This window comes from Corapipo altera, unplaced genomic scaffold, assembly GCF_003945725.1.
Source record: "Corapipo altera isolate COAL_440 unplaced genomic scaffold, ASM394572v1 58, whole genome shotgun sequence".
NCBI classification, from domain to species: Eukaryota; Metazoa; Chordata; class Aves; order Passeriformes; family Pipridae; genus Corapipo; species Corapipo altera.
This window is the reverse complement of record NW_020884898.1, coordinates 2,466,502-2,490,024: the sequence shown is the minus strand read 5'-3', so window position 1 is coordinate 2,490,024 and position 23,523 is coordinate 2,466,502. Positions and strand designations below refer to the sequence as shown.

General features: G+C 38.5%; 1 protein-coding gene and 1 long non-coding RNA gene across 3 annotated transcripts in view; one reads left to right on the top strand and one right to left on the bottom strand.

Annotated features, from left to right (window-relative positions):
- LOC113949757 overlaps positions 1 to 497 on the bottom strand; it is a 909-nt gene extending 412 nt beyond the window's left edge. The window contains exon 1 of the long non-coding RNA XR_003528552.1: positions 212 to 497. This is a non-coding gene — a long non-coding RNA (uncharacterized LOC113949757). The remainder of the gene's footprint in view (positions 1 to 211) is intronic.
- A 42-nt stretch (positions 498 to 539) lies between these two features.
- CIP2A (cell proliferation regulating inhibitor of protein phosphatase 2A) lies at positions 540 to 21,878 on the top strand. Of its 2 annotated transcripts, XM_027648793.1 has the most exons (21): positions 542 to 744; positions 1,779 to 1,926; positions 2,938 to 3,050; positions 4,191 to 4,285; positions 4,928 to 5,024; positions 5,180 to 5,302; positions 5,454 to 5,599; positions 6,298 to 6,373; positions 7,389 to 7,616; positions 7,974 to 8,133; positions 8,972 to 9,113; positions 9,880 to 9,979; positions 10,854 to 10,972; positions 13,005 to 13,197; positions 14,526 to 14,600; positions 14,684 to 14,794; positions 15,556 to 15,752; positions 17,573 to 17,686; positions 19,464 to 19,546; positions 20,038 to 20,177; positions 21,248 to 21,878. In XM_027648793.1, exons 1-21 carry the CDS (start codon positions 643 to 645, stop codon positions 21,416 to 21,418), a joined length of 2,733 nt encoding a protein of 910 aa, XP_027504594.1. In that variant the 5' UTR covers positions 542 to 642; the 3' UTR covers positions 21,419 to 21,878. The 2 variants fall into 2 exon arrangements, with proteins under 2 accessions (XP_027504595.1, XP_027504594.1); XM_027648794.1 differs by lacking the exons at positions 17,573 to 17,686; positions 19,464 to 19,546; positions 20,038 to 20,177; positions 21,248 to 21,878 and having other exon boundaries at positions 540 to 744; positions 7,974 to 8,131; positions 8,970 to 9,113; positions 15,556 to 15,757.
- The last annotated feature ends 1,645 nt before the right edge of the window (positions 21,879 to 23,523 follow it).

The window sequence follows — 23,523 nt, the reverse complement described above, 5'->3', positions numbered from 1 at the left end:
AGGAAGGTATGAACACAGTGTAAGAGAGAACACGGTATAAGGAAGGTTCGAACACGCTGTCGGACCGCAGGGGGCGGGCACTGTGCGAGGCGGACAAGCGGCGGGTTCGATCCCCGCCGCCGCCTGTACCCCACCAAGGCTTCCCCTTCCCAGGGGAGAGGCCAGAGGGGCCTAGGAGGGGTTCCTGGCTGCTCCCCGGGCTCGAGCCCACCCCAGTGGGAGAGGAAAAGTCAGGCAGTAGCAAAGCGAAACAGGGCTGTGGGCGCAGGTGGGAACCGGCGGCAGCTGCAATCCCGAGGCTGCCCTCCAGAGGTTGGGGGGTTGGAAGGCAGCTCACCGCAACCCCATACGGCTCCGCTTAGGAAGAATCTTTCTTTGCGCCACCTCAGCGGCGCACGTTAGCCCTGAAACCGGTGTCATTAACCCAAGCCACTGCATTCCCTGGATCTCCCCCGCTCCACCCTCGACTCCCGCTGGCGCCCACCCCGTCTCCCTTAAGCAAGATGGCGGCGTCGGCGTCTCCCGTCGTGCCTCGCGGCGCCGGCGGCCGGTCCCGCTCAGTGGCCGCTGAGTCAAAATGGCGTCGGCGGCGGGAAATGTGAGTGACGGTGGAGTGCGGAGCGTCTGAGGGGCTGCGCCGCCATGGACGCCCAGGGCTGCATGAAGGCCCTGCTCCTGGCAGCCACGCAGTACCGCGCCGCCAAGACACCGCACAACGCTGCGCTCCTGCAGCGCAGCTTGGAGGTGGCAGTGCCGAGGCGCGGTGGGAGCGGGGCGTGGGGGTGGCCGTGGTGTCCTTTGTTATAATGCTTTGTGTTGTGTTTGTGCGTTTACAGTGTGTTTACAGTGTGCAGTATGCTTATAAACACTCAGGGCAAGCCTATAGCGTGTCTTACGAGGGACATTTGGTTTTTTTCATATCCTCAGAATTCTGACCCACAAGGATCATTTATTTTAACGTCTGAAAAACCAGAGTTTGAATGATGAACTGGTCTTGTAACTGGAGTTTGCCATGTAACACATATTCCAGTGTGTTTTTTGCTCAGAGGGTAGGCTAGTGCATTTCCCTGGTCTCCAGGTACAGCCTTGTGCACAACCCTTGTGTTGGCCATTGGCTGAGTTACTTCATCTGCAAGGTACCTTTTTCAAATACCGTTTTATTTTTTTAATCGCTAAAACATTTATATGAGAGTTAGCATCTCGCTTTGCTTTCTTGTTTGTGTCCCTTATAAAGAGATATACAGGGAACGTGCAAACTCAGCATTATGTGTCTCTGTTATGTAAAATACAAATTGTGTCTGCCTGTATTGATGTGCAGATGTATCGGTTTTGGCATCTTCTTGTATAGGGTTCCCTGAACCCAGGTTCCACTTTTTTCATCTCAGTCATAGAGTGCTCCCAAAACAACACTGACTGCTGCTGCTTCTCTTCCTGTGGATTCCCGTGCACATCCTTAGGAAGCAGGCTGTTGGGCTCAGCTGAAGGCTGATTGCTAAATGTTTGTGTTGAGCAATCTGTTTGGTTGTACTTTCAAAATAAATAAACCTAGTACTTTCCAAGAGTAAAGGGAACACATCCACAGGAATGAAAAACAGATTTTTTTCAAAATTTTTTTTTTTTCCCCGCAGATGTGAATACAAAAGCCTCAGTAGAGTGGCACTTGTATTCTCAGTTTGTCATATAGGGCAAAATCTATTTAATACAACTCTGTGCTTTGACTTCTATGTGAATTACTTTGTTGCAGTTTAGCAAGGTTATTTTTCCCCTTTGGTCTCCAGGTTATCTCTGGACTGAAGCTTACACGGTTATTTGCTTCAAACCAGATTCTACCAAGTGAATGTCTCAGTTGCCTTGTGGAGCTCCTTGAGGACACTAATATAAACCCATCTCTGACCTTGTCTGTGGTTACTTTGCTCTCACAACTAGGTAAGGTTTGCATCTGAACTTTTTGTCTTTTGTCTGGGCAAGGGAAGGTAAGACAGGGGCTGTGGTGGGGGTGATGGATTTCTTGGAAGAAGCTTTAGATGTGAAAGGTGAAGTATTTTTCGTTTTGGTGGAGTACTTGTCTGAGACATCTGTTAAGATGTTAAATCTCCATGAGAAGCAGATTTCAAGTCATCACTGTGAAATTACAATGATTGTGCTTGTCAGAATTTGTTTCCTCACTGGGTAGGATGAGGAATTATTCTCTTGTCCTTTATTTTTGGAGCTTGAACAGACTAACTTTTTAAAGAAGTGAGAGACCTGCCTGGATGCAAGGATAGGGAGAAGCCATGTTACATCAACAACTGTCGTCACTTCAGTTTACCTCTCCCACCAGAGTGTTGGCAGGGTGGCAGTTTGGGCTCTCCTATAGCTTGGAGAGCTGTGTGCATCAAGTTTCCCTGTTGCAAAATAGATTCTACTGCTCTTACTTGTCTCTTGAGATGACTTTTTTGTTTGGTTTTTCCCCTCCATTTCACAGAAGTGGGACTTCATTGTCCTGGGAGCTCTGTGCTCAGAGCACAATGTACGTATGTGGGGGAAAATTATCCCTTCACTGCTTAGGTTCTTGTCATGTATGAGTAGTTATTTAAGACTTGAGTCCTTTGGGGTGATCACTTGTTTATCATCTCTGATTCATGGAGTTTAAGCCTCTCTGAGCTTTCTTTTGTGTTTTTGGAACAGTTACTGTAAAATATTTGCTGAGGTTGGGTCTGGAAAATTTTAAGAATTAGTCCTCCTTCAGCTGATCTGTTGCTTTACCTGCATGTCGTCCTACATCTTTTCCAGTTCCTAAGTAGAACTGGCTATTTTTTTATTTAGCTATTGCTAGAAACCCTATCAAGTTATCAGTTTTAGTCTACTTGACTTTGGCTTCTGCTTAAATTGGTAGCTAATACAACAGTTGCTTTTGCTATTAGATAGGGGGTTTTGCTAATAATTCTTAAATTCTAGCTTCAGACAATGAGACTAGAGAAGCTCTACAGGACACCTACAATCTGACCATCGTGCTGGCAGGAGTGGTTCATCGAAGTTCTACTAACCTTAGCGACCCACTCTTATTACAGGTAACAGGAAATAATGCTTAATGATATTTAGCTACTGTTGCATGATATGCATTATACTGTATGCATATAATAACCCTCCAAAAGCCCTATCTGAAATAATGTGTTCAGGAAAAGTCTCAGGTGTGGTATTCGGTTATTTCTCCTAATGTTCGTAACAAAAGCCTGGAGATTGTTTTATCTAATACTTTGACAGGTGACTGTGAAGGAGTGAAAGGAAATGCCTGTTTTCATGGAAATTTTGCAGGGCATATCTACCTCCTTACTTCTGGTCAGTGCCATCTGCCAGTTTTTTTTTTTAAATATGCACAGATTTTCTCCTATGTGGTTCTGAGCTTTCAGCAGGCGCTTGCTGGTTGCCTGTGGTCACATCTCTCTTTATGGAGTGGAAAAGCAGAAAATGAATTTGCTAGTAGTGCTGTTGCCCTTGTTCAGTGGAAAATGAGTCAGGCATCCAGTAAAGAACACTTTTCTCATGGTTTGCATATATCTCAAAGCACTAGAAGTACCACAACTTGGGGATCCAAGTGGTCGGCCCATCAGTAGGAGAGATATTGTAGTCGCCAAATAGATCCAATGAGACCTTGAAACACTTAGATTTTGTTTCAGCTGCTAACCTGTGCTGTGATTCTTGTCATATCTGAGTATATTAACTTCCATTAACTCATTTGTGTGCCAAAAGAGTGCTATATGAAGGACTTTGCTACCATTAGATCTGTTGGCAGTCTTTAGAGCAAATCTGTTTTCCTATGAGCATCCTTTTTGCAAGACATTGCAAAGTACTTTTTGAATTTTGGTGAGACTTCTAGACCTCTGAATAGGACAAAACCCCGTTCTCACTGATGGTGGAGAACTTGCTGGTAAGGCAAAGGGGAGAATTGGATGGTCTAAAAAGGTAACTCCTCTGTCAAAATAAAACCTTACTAATCTCTTTGGGCTTTCAATAAGTACATCAGTGCAGTAGGACATTACTCAATGTGCTTGCAGCAGCTTGTGTAATTGTTATGTTAGCATTAGAGTCTGAAAACTAATTCAGTTGCGGTGTCTTGCTATTTGTCCTTTTGGTTTTAGCTTTTGTAACTTGTAACGTTCCTCAGTGAGATGCTATAGGAAAGACATGTGAATAGCTGTTTATTTCCTCAGGGTATTCAGCTGCTGCAGAGGCTAACCTACAACGTTCCAGTCTTCTGTGCTGGCACCAACATCGATGAATTAATTTCATTTCTAATGCACCACGTGTAAGTGTGTACTCGGTTGTCTTCTCTTATGGAAAATACCAAGCTGAGTTTCTAAACTTTCTGAAGGCATACAGCATATTGTACTAACCTGGTCTCCAGAGTGAGCTGTGGCGTTTATTTCTCTAAAGTTAACAGACTTTTCTTTGAAAACCATGTTGTTTCGGATTGTTTCATGCAGTGGCTGTGGGACTTTGGATGATGGAATATTAATTGGCCTCTTAGCCCACCCCTACACCTCTGGGAGCAGGAAGCTAACAAAGAGAAGAGCCAGGGGAAAATTCATGCTTGTCACTAGGAAGCAGACTTGTTAACTTAATAAAAACTTTATTCAAGTGTCTTTGTAAGAAGTCTAATGAGTATTAGAAGTATATACAATAAATGACCTTTGATAGCATTAATCTCTGATACTTTGGGGCTTTTTTCAGGTGTACCCAGTTAAAAGCTGCCCACACTGTGGGGATTACAATCTGAATTTTGTTTTGCTTGGTGGAATGGTGTCTAATTAAAAAACAAACTCCCCCCCAAAACCCACAAAATTAAAAGTCCTCCAACCACTCAGTCCCCCAGTCTCCCACCCTACAATTTCTTGTAATTAAATTCTAGATACTTTAATAAAAACATCTTTTGGACTTTTCTTTTAAGTCAATCCACTGAAGATGAGTTAACGATACCATGTTTGGGACTCCTGGCAAATCTCTGTCGTCACAACTTGTCTATTCAAAGTCAGATAAAATCTTTGGTAAGAGTTTTGGTTTTATGTCATGGTTCTTTGGCTTAAGGGCAAGAGTTACTTAATTTTTGTTTTATTCATGACTTGTATGGCTTATTTATAAATACGTAAAATCTGTAAATTTAGAGGGTTTATAATACCTTTGTTTCTCCTTTTTGCTTTAGAATAATGTGAAGAGTTTCTATCGTACCTTAATAAGCTTCCTGGCCCACAGCAGTTTGACTATGGTTGTGTTTGCACTTTCAGTATTATCAAGCCTTACCCTAAACGAAGAAGTAGGAGAAAAAGTAAGTGATACTTTGAAGTCTATTCTATTCTTAAGTTGTAGATAAAACTAATTGTCACACTGGCCAAATAAAATTCTAATTCCAGCTCGTTTTAATAAGCAAGAGACCCTGCAAAGTATGTGCCTGTACATAACTTTCTTCTTCCTTTCAGCTCTTTCATGCTCGAAATATCCATCAGACATTTCAGTTAATATTCAATATTGTTGTAAATGGAGATGGTACTCTAACAAGAAAATACTCTGTTGATCTACTCATGGATCTTATGAAGAACCCCAAAGTTGCAGATTATCTTACCAGGTATGACTTAATTTCCTAAAAGAATAAGTTATTTTTCCTAAGCTCTAGTTCAGTTTCTTTGCTGTATGCTCTTTGAATTCTGAACCAAACACTGGAGGGAAAAAAACCCCTAGATGCTTTTTGAATAGCTGATTATAACTGCTGTATCTGAACCTAAAGGATTATTGGGTTATAGTTTCACACAGAAGTGTGAATTGAAGTCTGCTTTTTTCATTGTCACTTAAGGAATATTGAATAGTGTATTCTGTAATTCCTTGTCTGGACAGTATTGGTAGTCAGACAACTTGATCTTGCCTCTTACAGTGCTATATCATCTTGAAGTGGAATAGTATGGTAGAGGTTGTGAGAAGTAATAATTTTACGAGAGTGAGGGTGTTATAGAGCAGTTCTGTGGAGAGGCTGACTAGTGGTTGTGCAAATTCAGCTAGCAGAATTTAGCGGCCAATTTTCAATCTGAATCAAGCCATAAAAATAGATGAAAAATCTTGGCTTATTTAAAGAATTTGCTTTCATTCTTAGAATATTTTTAAAGCTTATTCTATTTCAAATAGAATTTACATTATCAAAACTGTAACTGTACGTGAAGTGTCTGGGGGTAAGAAGGGGAATAGGGCACTCGCATTCACCGCTCAGTATAAATGTCTGTGGTGAAATTTCAATTTTATTTTTGTATTTTTTCTCCTCTATGCATGCTGTAGATACGAGCACTTTACCTCTTGCCTTGGTCAAGTATTAGATCTTCTTCATGGAAGGGATCCTGATTCATCATCTAAGGTATTTATGCTCTTTCAGTTAAATGCTAAGAGGGTACAACTCCTAATCTAGTTCCTCTTCTGCCTTCCTAAGTAGGTTCCTTGTGTACAAGGGTCAATAATGAAATACATTGACTTCAGGACTCTTAAATGACCTGGAATATTCAAAAGGCTGTCAGGTTGAATTTGTAATGGCTGTTTTTTTGCCAGATTATGTGTGTCTGCTTTCAGGCAACAGACATAAAAGCCAAAAACCAACAAAAACACCTTCTGTGCTTCAGCTAATAAGAACTTTTGGGATCTACCAGAAGTGCAGTGTGTACCCACTTCAGTGTCTAAAACTTGAATTAATACTACTCAGACTTCAACTGATGATCAGGGAACCCTGATGCTAATTTCAAAGATTTAAGAGTAAATGTTCTCACCTTAGTTGAACAAATTGATGCTGCATCTGTTTAAGCAGTAAAATGTTCCATTCAGGTTTGTCTCACTACCACCTTACATAAATAAACCATTGGCTATCTATTGCTAAGGCTAAAATATGAAAATTTTGGGGCTGAACACATCTGTGAAATGCATCTTAAGCTTCTGTTTATGAATGTGTTGCACATCCTAGTTAATAATAAATGCTAATTTTTCTCTCTGTGTGATTGTTGTTGTTTATTGCATTTATTTAGAGAAGGAGCAGACGAGAGCATCTGTTCATGTCTCAGAATGTTTTCACTTCCATAGCTTTCTTCATTCTGAGTGTAGGTACATTTCTCTTGCTTACCAAATCACTAGCCAGCAGTCATACTCTTTAAGAAAGAAGGGAAAGCAATACACTGAATACTGTACAAGCCTTCCCCAATATAATGAACTATGTTTCTGCTGCTGGCTTGGCTTTAAGGAAGGAAAACTATTCTTCAGAAAACTTCAAAATGCGAAAAGGAGTTGCGTAGAACTTACATATCTCTTTAGACTTGTGCTATGGGCGTCGCAATTTCTGTGTAAGTTCTTGACTTAACAGCATTTGAACTCTTATTCACTTCACACAGATCTTGGAGCTGCTGCTTGCCTTCTGTTCCGTGGCAGAGCTGCGTCATACCCTGCGGCAGGCGATACTGGAACCGTCTGGCTTCCCGGTCTCTGGAAGCACCAGATTTGTGACTCGCTCAAAGACTTTTGAACCATCTGTTGCACTGGTGCACTTGTCAAACCAGCCATTGGAAGGCTCTGAAGACTGTTCAGTTCTATCACTGCAACTATTCAGAGAGATTTTTGAGGTACCAAGACTGATGATTGGGTTTAAAGAGCTTCGTAGAGCTCTGTTTTTAAATTATATTTAAACAACTATTGGAATTTGACTTGAGAAATAGCACATAAAAGAAACACCTGGAGAAGACTTCTTTATAAAGAAATTGTGTTGAAATAAAACATACTTGGTAAAACAGCTATTCTTTTAAAGACATGCTGTATTATAGAAATATGTCAGTGTTGTAAGTGGAAAATATGGCAGTTCATGAAGTCATGAGGTAGATAGAAAACTATCAGAATTGCTTTCCAGGAAGTAGAAGAGTAAGCTTGGCTTCCTTGTGCTGTACTTTTAAATATTGACACAAAATAAAATATCTTTATTACAGGATGTTATCAACCATGGGAACAGCGTCTCAGCTGAACACTTTGTGGATCTTTTGCTGCCTGTTCTTCTTGATCATCTTCAGATGCCAGAACAGATTGTGGATGAGCTATTAGTGAAGAAAAAGTGTGAAAGAATGGTCAAGGCTATTAATGTCCTGACAAATATCCTTTTTATGTGTCTATTGGCGGTTAATTTATTATTCCTCCACCATGATCTTCTCTAAGATGTTACAAGATACGTCCATCTTGGGTCACTTTAATGGCTTCTAATGACAATAACTGCCCTAATTTTACTTAAAACTGTCGTCTTGGTAGATCTTAAGTAGCTTTCTAATTGCTGTGAAATTACTTTGTAATACAGTGGTGCAGGAGAAAACATTGTCGCTATTGCCAAGTTCAGAAGCACTTTGCAGATCAAAACCAAAGAAGAGTGTTTTCTGTTGAAATTGCAAGGGGGGTTTGGTTGGCCATCTTGATCAGTATAGTACTGTTGCCTGGCTACGTCAAGTGCAGCTCCCAGCCAAATATGACATAAGTTTAGATCAATGAAACAAGGAAAAATAATGTGGGATGATAGTATTATACTCCTCATTGAGTCCTTAGCATTCACAGTAAGTTTAGTAAGGAGGATGTGACTGCAGAATGTAGTCCTGCATCTAAGCTTGAGTTCTGTGAAGAAGTCTCTTTGCTGACTCCCTTCTAGGGGCTACCTGGTCACTGCCTCTTGTTCACTATGTTTCTTTATGCCACCGATTTTATTGTGGTTTCCCTCAGCAGTATGTTTCCAAGTAAGTGTATGTGTTAATTGAAAAGTGAAACTTCCTTGGGTTGTGAATTAAGCATGATTTAAGTGGCTTGTGTAGTTGAGTTTTAAAAGAATTTTTGGAGGCTCCTGTACTTTGATGCACTAGCTTTTGTGTCCTTTATTATTAGAAAATGTTGCCTTTTGGTGCCAATACCTAAGCATTGGTATATTGAATTTATTCTTAACTCTGTCTACTGCTCTGTAGAGATGACATACTGAAAATGCATGTATCAAAGGTACTCACTGCCAGCCAATGCACATGTCTAATAGAACACCAGTTTACTTACAGTGGGATTGATACTGGCTTTGGGACAAAAGTAGTGGACTCTAAAATGTGGTGAGCACACATGTTTATCTGAAATCTAATTTAGCAAGACTTGTGTGAGAGTTGTGATACCAATGGAAAGTATATGATAGTTGAAAGTACCACTTAAGTGCATATAAATCAATACTGGTATTAAATCAAACTGAGTATTTTTGTGGGAATAGAAGGTAATGTTGCAGGTCAGTTCAGTAAGTAAAACCTAGCTTAAACATTCAGTTGGCATAAACTGGAGATCCACTTATGTGGAACAGTGACCTTAAACCTCATGCAGTAGTTCAAGCTTATCCAAATAGAGGCTTACTAGAACTGGTTCATGGCACCTAATTTCTCGTTTTGATTTTATACAATCAGAGTTCAAAAATATCACACATTACTACTGGGGGAAATTATTGCACTGAAAATGAAATACACGTTCCTTCAGCTCAGTGTCATGAACCTGGATGTTGATGTAACTAAGAATTACGCAGCCAAAGCCCAGTGAAATATAATTGGACCTACAATTAAACCTTCCTCACTTTCAACCTGGAAGTGGTTTTTTTTTTGGTCTTCACTGTTGCCGTCCTTGGCATGCTGGAGAAGCTTAGGAGCATGTCCAAGGAACTCAATGTGGTCTCTTTGGTTTTGGCATTGTTGCCTTGCTAGACATATTTAATTTCTTTGGTGAAGGTATTTATTAAATTTTTTTTTTTAATTGACTGAATTTATTTGTCAGTGCTGATTTGACAAATCTCACTTTTATTTCCATCCAATTTGCTTTTCCACTTGGATGTCTTAAAAGCAAACTTGCTGCTGATATCATTTTGAAAACGCTTGAGCTCATGAGCAGATTGAAGCAGGATGTACCTGGTATGGAGGTCAGCTTCTACAAAATTTTACAGGTATGATTTTAAAATGTCTCATGAAATGGATCTGTGAAGGGAAGTGTCACTGCACTACAGTTCTGAATGTTTTGCATGCTTGTCTCTGAAGTGATGAAACTTTTAGGAAAATATAATCCCCAGTGCACAATTCTTAAAGGTTGTTTCACTGTTAATGTTTCTAAAATAAGAGCAGTTTGCTTCTCCTTCAATCATTTATTTCAGTAATGCGTGTGAAATACTTTAGCTGTCTGGTAAGAATTATCCTTTTAAGACTGCATTAGGACTGCAGTTTAAATGTAGCAAAGTAGAAAAAAACCTATCACAAGAGTATAATTATTAGTGGTGTTGGTTGCTATTAAATATGTACACTACTTTGGGACTTTGCATGGTCAAAACAGTTTCTGATGCCTGTTGGTCAGATGATGCCTTAATAATGATGGAAAAGCAATCCAGACAATCAAACACTTGTTGTTCTTTTGGAGACTTTTCTTTCAGGAATGGGAATTGTGTAATTTAATGGGTAAGAACGAGTTTTACAGTTCTCAATAAATATTTATAAAACTTTAGCTTGTGGCACTTTGTGTTGAAAATCAAGCACTTGAAAACTTCAGGGAATTAAGTAGTCTCTTTACCTGTTCTGTTGGCTTCAATGACAAAACTTGTTTTTAAATACTCAGAAGTGTAAACTGTTTTTAAAATCACTTGTCTTCCGTTGACTTCAGGCTCAGAAACTTAGAAGAGCAAACTTTAAGGAGGTAGCTTAAGTTTTGAACAAAACATTTCTGTGCTCATAGGCCTTGATATTGTAATGCTTTGGTAGTTTGTGTTTGGTGGGAGAGGTTTTGTTGTTGTTGACTGCTATATTTTGTGTTGACCAAACTGTCTTTTTTAGGATCAGCACTTGATTGCACCTTTGACATTTGCTTTAACATCAAACCATAGAGAGCAAGTCCAAGTGGGACTTAGGATACTGTTTGAGGCTGCACCCTTACCAGATTTTCCTGCCATAGTGTAAGTCTATTTCTGGAGAGTCTGGTTAGATTTCACATTTTTATGAGCTTAGTGATATTCATGGTTTTTGGAGTGCTATTTTCAGCTCATCAGAGACAGAAACTTTAGAATAACCATCTTTTCTTTTTGTAGTAGTGATCTTGTAGTAGTGATCTTGGAAGTGAGAGGAAGAGTCTAAATGCTGATGGCATTCATTTTACATCAGATCCTAGGGAGCATGGTAGTGACTGACTCCTGTCCCCCAGCATTCATTTACCTGAAGTCTGTGCTTGGAACTTTTTACTTAGGGTGCATCTAATATTCTGACTGTCAGATTTCTCTCTCTCTCTCTACTGAACTTTGTCAGACCTGTAATTCTTCAGTTCCTGTAGTTTTGCTCACCCTTTTGCAGTAGCTTCCAAGAAAGAGCAGATTAGGGTAAGACACAGTCAGATGGTAGGTATGTGGTTCAGGTATTTAAGGTAGCCTAAATAAGGGAAAACACTGACAAACTCTGCTTGATAGTCCTTATTTCTGTAGATGTAATAAAATTTTTTAAAAAAAAGATTTTAAATTATATCAGTCTTTGCAACCTAGGAAACTAATCTGAAACGTCTTCCTTTTTTGTTAGAGCTTTTTAAAAACAAAAACGGAAATTGTTTGAAAGAGCTTCCAAATCAGATGCCTCTTTGGCATTTGAGCTGCTTTTCTCCAGTGAAAGATTTTGTAGCATAACCAGCTTATCCTGGAACAGTGATTGAATTACTTCTTATATGGGGGGAAAAGTAAAGGAAGATGACCCAACCAAATCATGGCAATTTGCCTTGCTGTGGTTTTTTGGTTCAGAAAACAAATGAAAATCCTCCCACACCCCAGGAAATCCTGCTGTTTCCATCATAACCCAGAAATAGGCCAGTGATAAGAACACATTAATAAGAGTCTAAAATTGTATTCACCCTGAAAACATCAGTGCTGTTTTTATGAATATTACAGTCCTGTGCAACCTGCTTAGAGCAGGAGAGTTGAACTAGGTGGTCTGTAGATGGGCGCCTTTCAACCTTAATTGTTCTATAATTACATGATTTGGTTGATCTAGGATACATCTTCATAATGGCCAGTAACAAATAGTCTGGCTGGAATAATGAAGGATCTGTGCAATCAAATATGTCTGGAGTTAGACAATGGAATAGCCAAATAACATGTCTATAAATGCAGGTTAAAAATAGGCTTTGGGTTCACTTAGGAAGCAATTGAGACAGCACTTCAGTGAAGTGGCTGGGATAGCTTAGTAATTAAGGAATTTATCAAGAGGAAAAAAGTTTTAACTGGTGCCTCTAAAATCAGCTGTTTTGATTTATCATTGTTTTTTATTTGAAACATGTCATTAGTAGCTGCCTTGAAAATACCAACCACAAATTACATACAGATACTGGCATATAGGTACTGTAATTACTTCTTTCTAAGCTCTTGGGTTCTCTTCCCTATACAAATTTTAACAGATTGCACTTTTATCTGCGTACTTAAATTTTGGTTGAAACTTAGAAAAGTCAATGTGCTGCATGCAATATAGCATTGTGAAATAGAATTGCAGACAAGGGAAAACTCAGGTTTATTGGCAGCATTCTGCTTTTTCGTGATTCAATCTTCTTATTTTTATGCCCAATAAAAATGCTTCCTAAATACCTTCTCCATCTTCATTGAGACAAACAGTGGCCTAGTTAAGTTGAATAACAGGTAAAATAACCTGTTTTGCAGGCTCATAAGAGGCATGATCTGTTTTGCTCGAAAAGAGCTGAGCACCGTGCCCTTTCTGATAAGATTCTGCATTTGTCTGTAAAGGTTAGCCACAATACTCTTTTTTTTTTTTTCCTACTGTCTGTATCTTTGGACAGTTTGGGCACATGTCTGATACACGTCTTAATGTTCTGTGATAATGCAAATGTGACTCTAATCAGTTTTCCATTAAAGAGAAGTTAATTTTGTTATGAAATTGTTCTCCTCTTCAGTCCTTGCAATGCGGATTGTGTCAGTAATAGTCTTTATGTTTATACAGGCTTGGTGAAAGCATTGCAGCAAATAATGCCTACAGACAACAAGAAACAGAACATGCAGCAAAAAGAATCCAAATGCAGGCACCTATGACCAACATTACTTCAGTGAGGTGTTCTTCATCCCATCCTTCAAGTGATGAATCCACAGCTTCAAATATTCAGGAATTAATACAGAAACTTCACTCTGGACTAGAGGTTGATAGAATTTGTATACCCTTGTTAAATATTTGTCGCTCTTTTTACTGGGAGGGATGGAAATTAAAATCCAAGTGTCAGTCTACCATGTGTGTATCAGTTGAGTTCGGTTTACATTGCTCTCTGCTTAGAATGTGCTCCTTTTACTGAGCTCCTGAGCAGATTCAGTGATGTTCGAGCTACATCAGAAGCTCGGACTCCTTACTGAGGTCCCTTTCTCCAGTGGGGTTGCCCATGCTCTTCTTACCTGTCAGATGTGAAGGCAGGAGTCAGATATAATCCAGCTGCCTGGACTCACCAGGACACATACGAGGAGCCTCCTCCCTCTGCTTCCTGAGAAATAGCCTGTAATCAAGAGGAGATGCTATGCTGCTTTAGAAAAGTGTAGTGCACCTCTTGTACGCCTAAACATTGTATTACTGTACAGAGAAAATGAAAGGAACTTAGAGAAGGTTTTCTCGTGGTAGTCATCTCTATGTCCTTTTGGATATTTTAAGTTTGAAAGTAGGAAAATAAACTACTTGTTTTGTACTTCAGGGACAGAAAAATGAACTGACAACTGGAGCTACATGGGGCCTCCTGTTAATATGCAAATAAGTTCTTACATAATGGTTCAAAATGTTGCAGAAATGGCAATTTTTCAGTAGGTGTTCAATGTATGAACAGCTGGCATAGTTTGCACTTGGTCATACATCAGCATGTATGAACAGCTGCTCAAAAGTGGTGTTTAGTAGCACTTCCTAAGATGAAATATCCCAAAATCCCAAAGTAGCACTCTCACTTGACTCAGGCATATATTTTAATAAACACTTAGCATTTGTTGTGCCCTATATGGTGAATTTTGTCTAATAAGTCAATGGGTTAACATAGTAAGTTCTGTTCTGGAGAATATCATGTCAGAACAACTTTCCTGGGCCTTTTCTGGTAATCTGTACATTGAGAAAGTCATGGAGCATGAACAAGGAGTTTTAGCCATAAGCATTTGTGCTGTGAGTGTTAAGGCATATTACTTTAGATATCTTATGAGGGAACTGCTAATTCTCCAGCAAAGATTAGACCAAAGGGAACAATTTGAGTGATGATTTTACCTTTTTATAGTGCTGGACTGACAGTCTACTGCAGATGACTCCTATTAAGCCTAACTAGTTCAATTAGTCATGAACTTTCCCCAAGAGTCAGGTGTGGATGTACTGGAGCAGACAGTCTCAGATGTGAAAATAGGAATTCAAAAAGCTAATGGGCAGGTGGAGCTTACAAAGCTTACAGCTATTACCTCTCTTAAGTACATGCAGATTTACAGTAGCAGTAACTGGAAAACATTTCCACAGATGAAGGAGCCGTTGTCTGACGTGAGGATCTCTGACATAATGGACGTCTACGAGCAGAAGCTGTCGGCATTAGCAGTGAGTACAACCTGGCGTGTGTGGGTACCTTGCAGTCTGTACATTCAGAAAATGTTAATGAAAAATGCTCTTCCTACACACAGTCCAAAGAAGCCAGGCTGCAAGACCTTTTGGAAGCCAAGGCAGTAGCTCTGGCTCAAGCTGATAGGCTGATGGCTCAGTACCGGTGTCAGAGAGCCCAGGCTGAGTCCGAGGTAAGTAGCAGGAGCTTCCCTCTGGGACTCAGAGGTGAGACTAATAATTGCCTTGGTAGTTTTAACTGTGATTGCATGTGGAAACTATGCTGCTTATCTGTAAGCTATGCTTGCAAGTTAGGGCAGTCTTAATTTTCATCATAAACATCCTGTTTTCCTCTGAGTTGTTCTTCGGCACAGTTTTCTTTAAAGTCCTTTCTCTTAAGGAAGTCAACAAAACTGGCCTGCTTCACTGTTAACCGTTAGTGTTAATTTAGTGGTAGTAATCTTTAGAATTAATAAAGCCACTTACTAAAATTCTATATAGAATGTGCTGGTATATGGAGAACTGTTTCCTGTTTGTGTCTTTTAATCACTGGTCAGAGATGAACTTTCAAATAAAGCTTGCTTCTGTGAGGTATGTATTTGAGCTGTACATTGAAAACTCAGAATAATTTCTACTCTTTAAAGGTTATAGTAAATATTGGGCTGCAGATTACTAAATTCATAGTTAAAATGTGTCATCATTTACTTTGTTCTTCCCTCTTCCCTCACATTGTCTATAACGGGAGCTAAAGGAATTTAGTGAACAAATTAATTTGTAGTTACGTGAGAGAATTTGTTCTCTTAATGTAGATGATGACATTTTAGTGTTAGATCTATGGCCTCAAACATGCCTATTACAAAGTGACTTCTGAAAAAGAATTCTTGGTAATGGTGCATGTGTTTTTTTTGTTCCTTTTTTTTTTTTATTTGGGGGGGGCGTGTCCTTCCATTCAAAGGCAAGAACTCTGGCTGCAATGTTGAAGGATGCAGAACGAAAAAATGAAGAACTTAATGATTTGCTGAAAGCTCAGCAGGTGGAATCTGAACGAGCACAGACTGATATTGAGCAGCTCTTTCAACACAACAGGAAGTTGCAGACAGTTGCTGAAGAACATGAAATACTGAAAAAATCCTCTGTTGATCTTCTTCAGAGGTAAGGCGTGTAAGATCACTAAACAAAGACTTTGTGTTTAAAGAGTGATGATGTCCTTTATTGGGTTAAGCACATAGGAAGAGCAACATAACATGCTAAGTCATGTTTTTTTTAAGTGGAAAACTCACTGTTTTTTCTTTCTTCTATATGCTTGTCAATGAGGTGAACTCAAGTCGTTCAAGAACTTATGTTAAATCTAACATAGTTTAACATTCAGCTCTCAATGGAATGAGAACCGAAGTCATGGATGTTGAAGGTCCAGTTAAGGAAATAGCATGAACTTTGTATAAAAGAGCATTGCTCTTTAAGAAACAGAATTAACAATCCTTAATTTCTGTTAGCATTATACCATGCTCTCAGTGTCTGTCTTTGATTTTATACACTGTCTTGATTATATGCTGCAAATATTGTGGAGAAGCAGCCAATATCAGTATGTCTGCATAAGGACTTTGTATCTTTGATCAATTCAGTAGCAAATTTGACTGAAACTAGGTAAAAGTGTGTTAGGGAGGGAGCTGGCACCTTGTGTGTCCTGAATTATTTATAAGTGTTATTTTCTTTAGGATCTTAAGCTAAAAAGGGACACATGAGACACAGAAGTACATGAAGATGGAAACTAGAATGTGCTTTGGAAGAATAAAGGCGTAAACTTTTCAACTCTCATGAGCTGGTCTTGTCACTAGGTGTCAGCAAGGCAAAGAAGCTGATAAAACTGAGAGCAAATATCTTGCTTAATAATGGGAGCAGGCATTACATTAGGCAATTTTGAAGGCTTACTGCTGCCAATAAAGGAGTCACTAAGGGAGGAAAATGTATAAAACTTTTGTCCATGATAAGATTTCTTTAATAAGTGTATAATATGGTCACTGTGGAAGTGCCTCCATTTTTGCTTGAATTATATGCACCCATACACTTTGTGACCATGTATTTGACTAAGTCACATGAAATAAATCAGCCTCAGTCTGAGGCTTCAAATTCTCCAAAGTAGAAATAAAAGCTTTCTGATCCTTACAATGTCCTTACAAAGCAAAAACTTGCTTTCTAAACAATTTTCATATTTCAAATATACTGTTCCTTAAAAACAATCGGATAACTGACATCAGGGGAGAGAATTTTTCTTTTGGTAGGAAAATAGGAAAATGTTTCCTTAGAGTATGTGATCTGTTTCATAAGCCTATATTAAATGCACACTGCATTGTTTTCAGTGTGTTCAGTTTTTAGGATCATGAGACAACTGGAAGTCATGAACTGACTCCCCGGGTCCCTTAATGACTGACATACTCAAACTGTTATAGAGTAGCTCTGCAAATTTCTAAAGGCATTTGTATGTTTTGTCAGTTCCTAAGTTTTCTGCTGGAAGAAGGTTGCTTCCTGATCATTAATAATTAAGGATATCTAAAGGATCCACTGAAGCTTGGCTTGTTTGTTTGTTTGTTTTCTTCTTCCAAATCAAGCATTGCCCAGGGAAGTGGCTGAGTCACCATCCCTGAATGTATCTAAAAGATGCATAGGTGTGACATTTAGGGACACGGTTTAGTGGTGGTCTTGGCAATGCTGGGTTAATGGTTTGACTGAATGAACTCAACTTTTCCATCCCAAATGATTATATGATTCAAAGTATGTTCATTACAAAAAAAAAAAAAATCTAACACACAACTAACTACCACCCAAAAAATCATCAACTGAACACCCCCCTTTCCCAAAACACCTTGCTTGTAGCTTGAGTGGGATGATTGCACAGATGATGTCAAGTTGTTGGGGGTTTTTTTTGCAAACTATTGAAGTAAAACTCTTCAAAAGCAATTATACTTCATGTGTAGGTATGAAACAACTGAAAGACATTATAAAGATCTACAGACTACATGCAATTCACTAAATAAACAAATGGAAGCAATGAAGAAACTAAATGAATCACTCGAGCAGCAGAATGACAGGTAAGTTCAGTCTAGTTTTTAAAGCAAATTGAAAAGTAAAACTAAACAGCACTTTAGTCTCAATTTTTCAACTGTGCTTTAAGTAACATCTGAGAAGCGAAGTTAGAGGAGGCCAAAGATGCTTCAGGGTTGTTTTATATGTTTATGTTAGATGAGAATCTGTAGTAGTGAAAGTCTGTGGTGGTTTATTTTGTTTGCTCCTTTATTAGTTGAAGGTGGTGAGGGAATACCCACAGACTTCAGTGATAGTAGGAAGAAAAAGAGGATGACCCAGTTCTTGGATGCATTTGGGGGAGTGAGGAGGTATCTTTTTGGTAGTTGTTGAATTTTTAAATGCTTTTATCACCCGAAGATTTTCATGCAAGTTTTCTCTTGATGTTGTCAGATCAGAAAAAAAAACAACCAACCCTACTAAACTAACACATCTGAGATTAGAGATACTGAGATTGGTGTTCTGTCTGTGGTATAAAACATCATTCTTCAACCATAAAACTAGCATTACTTATGTCTTCTTGAGGACTAATTATAATTTTTCTTTTTTGATGGCTTAAAGTAGAGGTCTGATAAACCTTTCACCAGTGTAACTAGGGGAATATAGGGCTCCTCTTTGACAGATTTTATTTAATACATTAATTTTCAGAAGATACCTTTAAAACATGCACATAGGCAGGCCTTGTATTCAGTTTAGAAATAAAATGCTATTCTTGATTTTGCTTGCAAAGTTCACTTCATCCTTCCAGGCTCTTGCCTTGTCAGTAATCAGAGCAGTCCAAATCACTGCCTTGAGTTCTGATTCAAATGGAAAATTATCATACTGATACATTAGTTTGCTACTGAATAAATTTGTGCACTTAGATTCAACATGCAGATCATTGTAATTGGGGAGCTGTTCTGATGAAAGCTGACCCTCGTTAAAGGCAGGTCAGAGGTGCAGTTATTATAGAGATGTTCTTGAACTGCCACAAATAAAATGGAGACCACGGAAATACACTTCCCTCCCTCTTGCTAGGGGCTGCAGCTTAGACACTGGTAGATAAAAACTGGATGAACAAGTAACCAAGAGTGACAGCAAATACCATCTAGGCAAGGCAAGTGACAAAGAGAATATGCCTTAGAAATTAGGCTAGCTGATCACTGAAGAAGTAGATTAGCTTCACAGAGCATAAAGTGCTCAGGTTACAGCTATGCTGCTGGTAGATGACAGTACCTATATATTAAATGGGTGTGGAAACTAAATATTACACCAAGTCTAGAAGTCTGAGGCAAACCTATGTATGAGCTATGGCAATATCTTATGGACTGGTCGTGTTTGAGTGTTGTGTGACAATTGAGATGATGTTCAGAATGGTAGTTTTTTAAGCATAGATGTCCTGAATAATGCCTGAAACAAGTTTTACTAATGGTATTGCCTATTCAGGAGCCTACTAAAACCCCAGCATCCCTAATCACTAATGGCAGTGAATTTTGTTGAATGGCAATTTCAGTTCTGTCAGTGTTTTGAATGCTTTGTGGCAGCAGTTTCTGGGTTTTGAGCTCCAGGAATGAACCCTTTCAATAGTTTCTACCATAATCAGAGAAGGGCAATGACTGTTCCATGGAGAGTGGGGGGAAGGAAATAAGATCTTCCTGTGCTCACACCCTGCACATTCGTGGGTTTTATGATTTGAAACTCTCGATAGTGACTGGAAATAATACAAAAATCATTCTAGCTTCTCAGACGTGGAAATGATGGCATATCCCTCTTTGATCATTGAAATTTGTTTCTCTGCACTTTTAGAACTGCTGCACAGTTGGTAGAAAGTGAAGATCGCAGAAAAGAATTACAGCAACAGCTACAGGAGAGAGATGGCAAAATATTGAGTAAGTCACTTACCCAAAGGTCACTGAAGCTGGAGAACTATCCACATTAACTAGATGTTGTTCTTATGGGCTCTAGATAAGCAGCTGTATCTTGCTAAGCAACTTGTAAATCTTAGTTGGTCACGGATATGTAATTTAATAGTTGAATGAAACAAATACAGCTGTTAATTTTTTCCAAAGGATACATGAAGTTGATTTCACTGAATCTCTGCACAGCATCATATGTCCCTTCAGGATCTTCTTACAGCGTGTCTTTATAACTATTTTCTGTAGGAACTGCAAATTAGAAGAGCTTAATTTAACTCTTCTGCAAATGACTGGAAGCAACCGCTAAAATATAGCAGTAGGTGGCACTACTCAGTAATTCAATTAGCAGCCATGTTGAGTCTAAAAAAAAAAATTAATTAAAAAAACACCTTGTTTCCCAGGGCAATGCAGTACCTGTTTTCTAAGTTTGGCAACCAATCTTTTTATGTGTACATTTTCTTAAGCCTTGCAACAGAATATAAAAGTTCTGGAAGAAAAACTGAAAACTCAACAGAAAGAAAAAACAGATATGGAACAAACTATCGATATTCTTAGAAAGGAATTAAGTAAAACAGAGCAAGCAAGGAAAGAACTGAGTATCAAGGTAAGGACTTATTTGCACTTGCATTCTAGAGACTGGAATTTTAGATACCTGTTTAACTGGTGAGTTGGTAAATGGGTATTTTGCTGGTAGAGTAGCTAAAGATACTAGTCCAGTAGTGGACGAGCAAATTCTCTCAATTTTAATTGTATAACTATTGATTTTTAAGTCAGGATCTAGTTCTAGTGAGGCTGTATGAGGCACGAGGTGTGAGTATGTAATGTTTGGAAGGGGAAAAAAAAATCACCAAACCTGTAGCGTAATGTTGAATAAGAGAGTGTAGCACATTCCTCTTCAGTAGTTTTGACTTATATAAAATGTGGATCAGCTTACTTTCCCTCCTTTCTCACATCTTTAATTAAAGTACATATCCATGCACCAAAATGCCCCTGATTTTTTTTTTTTTTTTGATCTTTCAAATTCTAATAAAAAAATATTTTTGTCTCTAAGAAATAGTCTTCTTTTAAAACAGAAACCAGTTTGGCTATCCCAAGTTAACAGGGTAGCGTTTTTTGGTTTGTTTTTTTTTTTTAAAAAAAAGCACACAAACAAAATAAAACCACAAACAACTAAATCCCCAAACTTCAGTGCAGCCTACATGTCCTTGCCTGCAGGTAAGGCTCCATGTAAACTCACAAGGCAGAGATTCATTTTACATGCAAAGTGGGCAGTCTGACAAACACATTTGTTGTATTTCCATTTCCTGGAAGCAAAAGCCTAATCTCTTCAGGCAATATTATCCAGTATATACCAAATATTTCCCTTGTTCTCAGTAAATATTTACTGGTCTGAGTGTTGACATGAAATTTAGACAGTTTAACTGTGAACACTTCTGATGCTTAAATAGGACATGGGGGTTGGTGCTTTCCCATTTTGCAGTGTGGCAGTGGCTGTAATCATTCACGTGCACCAAACGTACAGCTGAGAGAGACTTCTGAAATAAGCTTGTAATTTTAAAACTGCTTTTTAATTACTTGCTTAAATTCACCACTGGGCCACTCAGCTTTCACGGTATTGTGTGTGTTTTTCAGTTGATAATGGAGGAAATGATAACATTTTGTTTGTTTCTTCAGGCATCTTCTCTGGAAGTTCAAAAATCCCAGTTGGAAGGACGCTTGGAAGAAAAAGAGGCACTTGTAAAACTACAGAAGGAAGAATTGAACAAACACTCCAATATGATTGCAATGATTCATAGTCTAAGTGGTGGCAAGTTAAGTGCAGAAGCAGTGAACCTCAGTTTGTAGGGCTCTGTTTTTAAGATTTTAGTGTTTTATACATATGTATGAATGTATATAAAGATTTTTAGATCTGACTTTTAAAACATCTGAAATTAAAGTAGCCTAACTGTCAGTTGAGAAGAAAATGTAGTAATTGTGGAAACTTTGATCTGAAAAAATGAGCTACTGTATAGCAAATAGGTCTTGGTAGAAGTATTATCATCTGTTTTGGGAGCTAAATGCAACTTCAGCAGGTGACTAAATATATATGTAGGGAAACATAAAGCGCAAAGGAGTCACTGACTTTTTTTTGTCTGTATATTTTTCTTTTGGCTGTCTGGTAAGCAGCATGCTTCATAAGCCAAGCACTTTTATAATTTAATCTTGTTAATTCTGGCTCTTCTGAATACCATTATTATTAATTGTGCAGTGTTGCTTTTTGATGTCTAAGGTACAAACAGAAAAATAAAATGAATTCTATCAGTTAGAACATGTTACATTGAAAGCTCTTTTTATCAGCCTATTGGTCCAAGTGCTTCATGTAGTAAAAATGTGGAGGTGTTTCTAATTATGAGGAGAAATGAATTTGAACATCTTGAATACCAAACCTAACTGACCTTTTGGCAAGCAGCACCAATTAGGGAAAGCATGAGAAAATGCATTACATGAATGTACAAATATTTCTTAAATACTAGATAATACTTTGCTAATCCTACAACACTTGGTTTTTTAAAAAGGTCTGCACTTTTTTGGCAATCCTCCAATGTGCTAGCTATTATCAGCATTGTCATTTTTTGCTGAACATCAACAGGATTTCATATCTTGTTCATAGTGTAACTATTCAAGTAACTTTGTTTTCTTTTTAAAAATGTACTTTCCTATGAAAGACTAGTACTAGGATTTGATGCATGTTTTTGAGTGGCAGAACACTTTCATGTCCTTAATTTAAATGTGACATGAAAAACATGTCTTTTAGCAGTTGACAGAAGTATTTCATTAGTATTTGTATTTTGGTAGAATTACCAGAGGGGGGAAAAAAAGTATCTCTGTAACATTATTGTCTTTATTTATATCTAATTTGTAGTGGCTAATTTGTAATTTTAAAATACCTGAGACTCTTTGGTTTTCAGTTGTGTAGTAGATGTGCCTTAGTGAAACTGTTCAGCTCATGTCTGACTACAGCCTTGTACATTCTGTTGCAATTACCCAACATCAGATGAATTATATCTATTTTAACCTGTTACTGAAATAAAGTTTTTATAACTCGTCCACAGGGAAGATTTACAGACATTGTTCTGGTCTCTGGGAAGACCAGGGGAATAAAAAATAAAATAATTGCTGTGTTTTCAGTGTTCTATGTATTCTGTTAAGTGAGGTAAATTGTAGGGATGACTGCCAGCTTTGTATACAGCTGATGCAGTTTGGTTGCCTTTCTGCATAATGCAGTTATTGCTCAGCATGGTCAACCAAAAAAAAAAAAAAAGGAATAATCAGATTCACTGAGTTAAAAGGGTTTGTTGGAATTTTGCAAACTCATTTAGGAAGGAGAGCTTCATTAATCATGTCTTTGCTTCAGTCTAATGGGTTAAGAAATTTTTAGTGTCAAAATGAATTTGCAGGCATGGGCTCATTTCTCTTTAAGTCTCTTGGTCATGAGGAAAGGGTAAGTAAATGCTGGGGTGGGGGGGGGGTAGGGTTATTTTTTTTCTCCTTTTCTACCAAGAAGTGCTCCAGTAAACAAATTCTGGTAGGAAATGTCAGGCATGTTAAGAACTAAACTGATAAATGCTGGTTTGACTTTGTTGTCAAGTGGTGGAATGGCAGGGCAAAAATATCAAGCTGCTCCCCAGAGTGAGGCAGCAATAAAGTACATGTCTGCCAAAAATGGTAAATTAATCTTTGGCATTTTCATGACAGCATCCAGAGTATATAAATAGTGATTTTATTTCCCACACCCCTCGACCCCCCACACACCCCCCGGAAAAATGTGCTGTTTCAATATACTGTTCTGAGTGGTGCTGAACTCGGGGTTGCAAATAAATGCATGGGCACATCAAGGTAGTTTGACAGCATTTCTGTGTTCTTTCCTGGCAGTGTTTTCACAAATGGTAATGAGCAGTGGCTAATGGAAC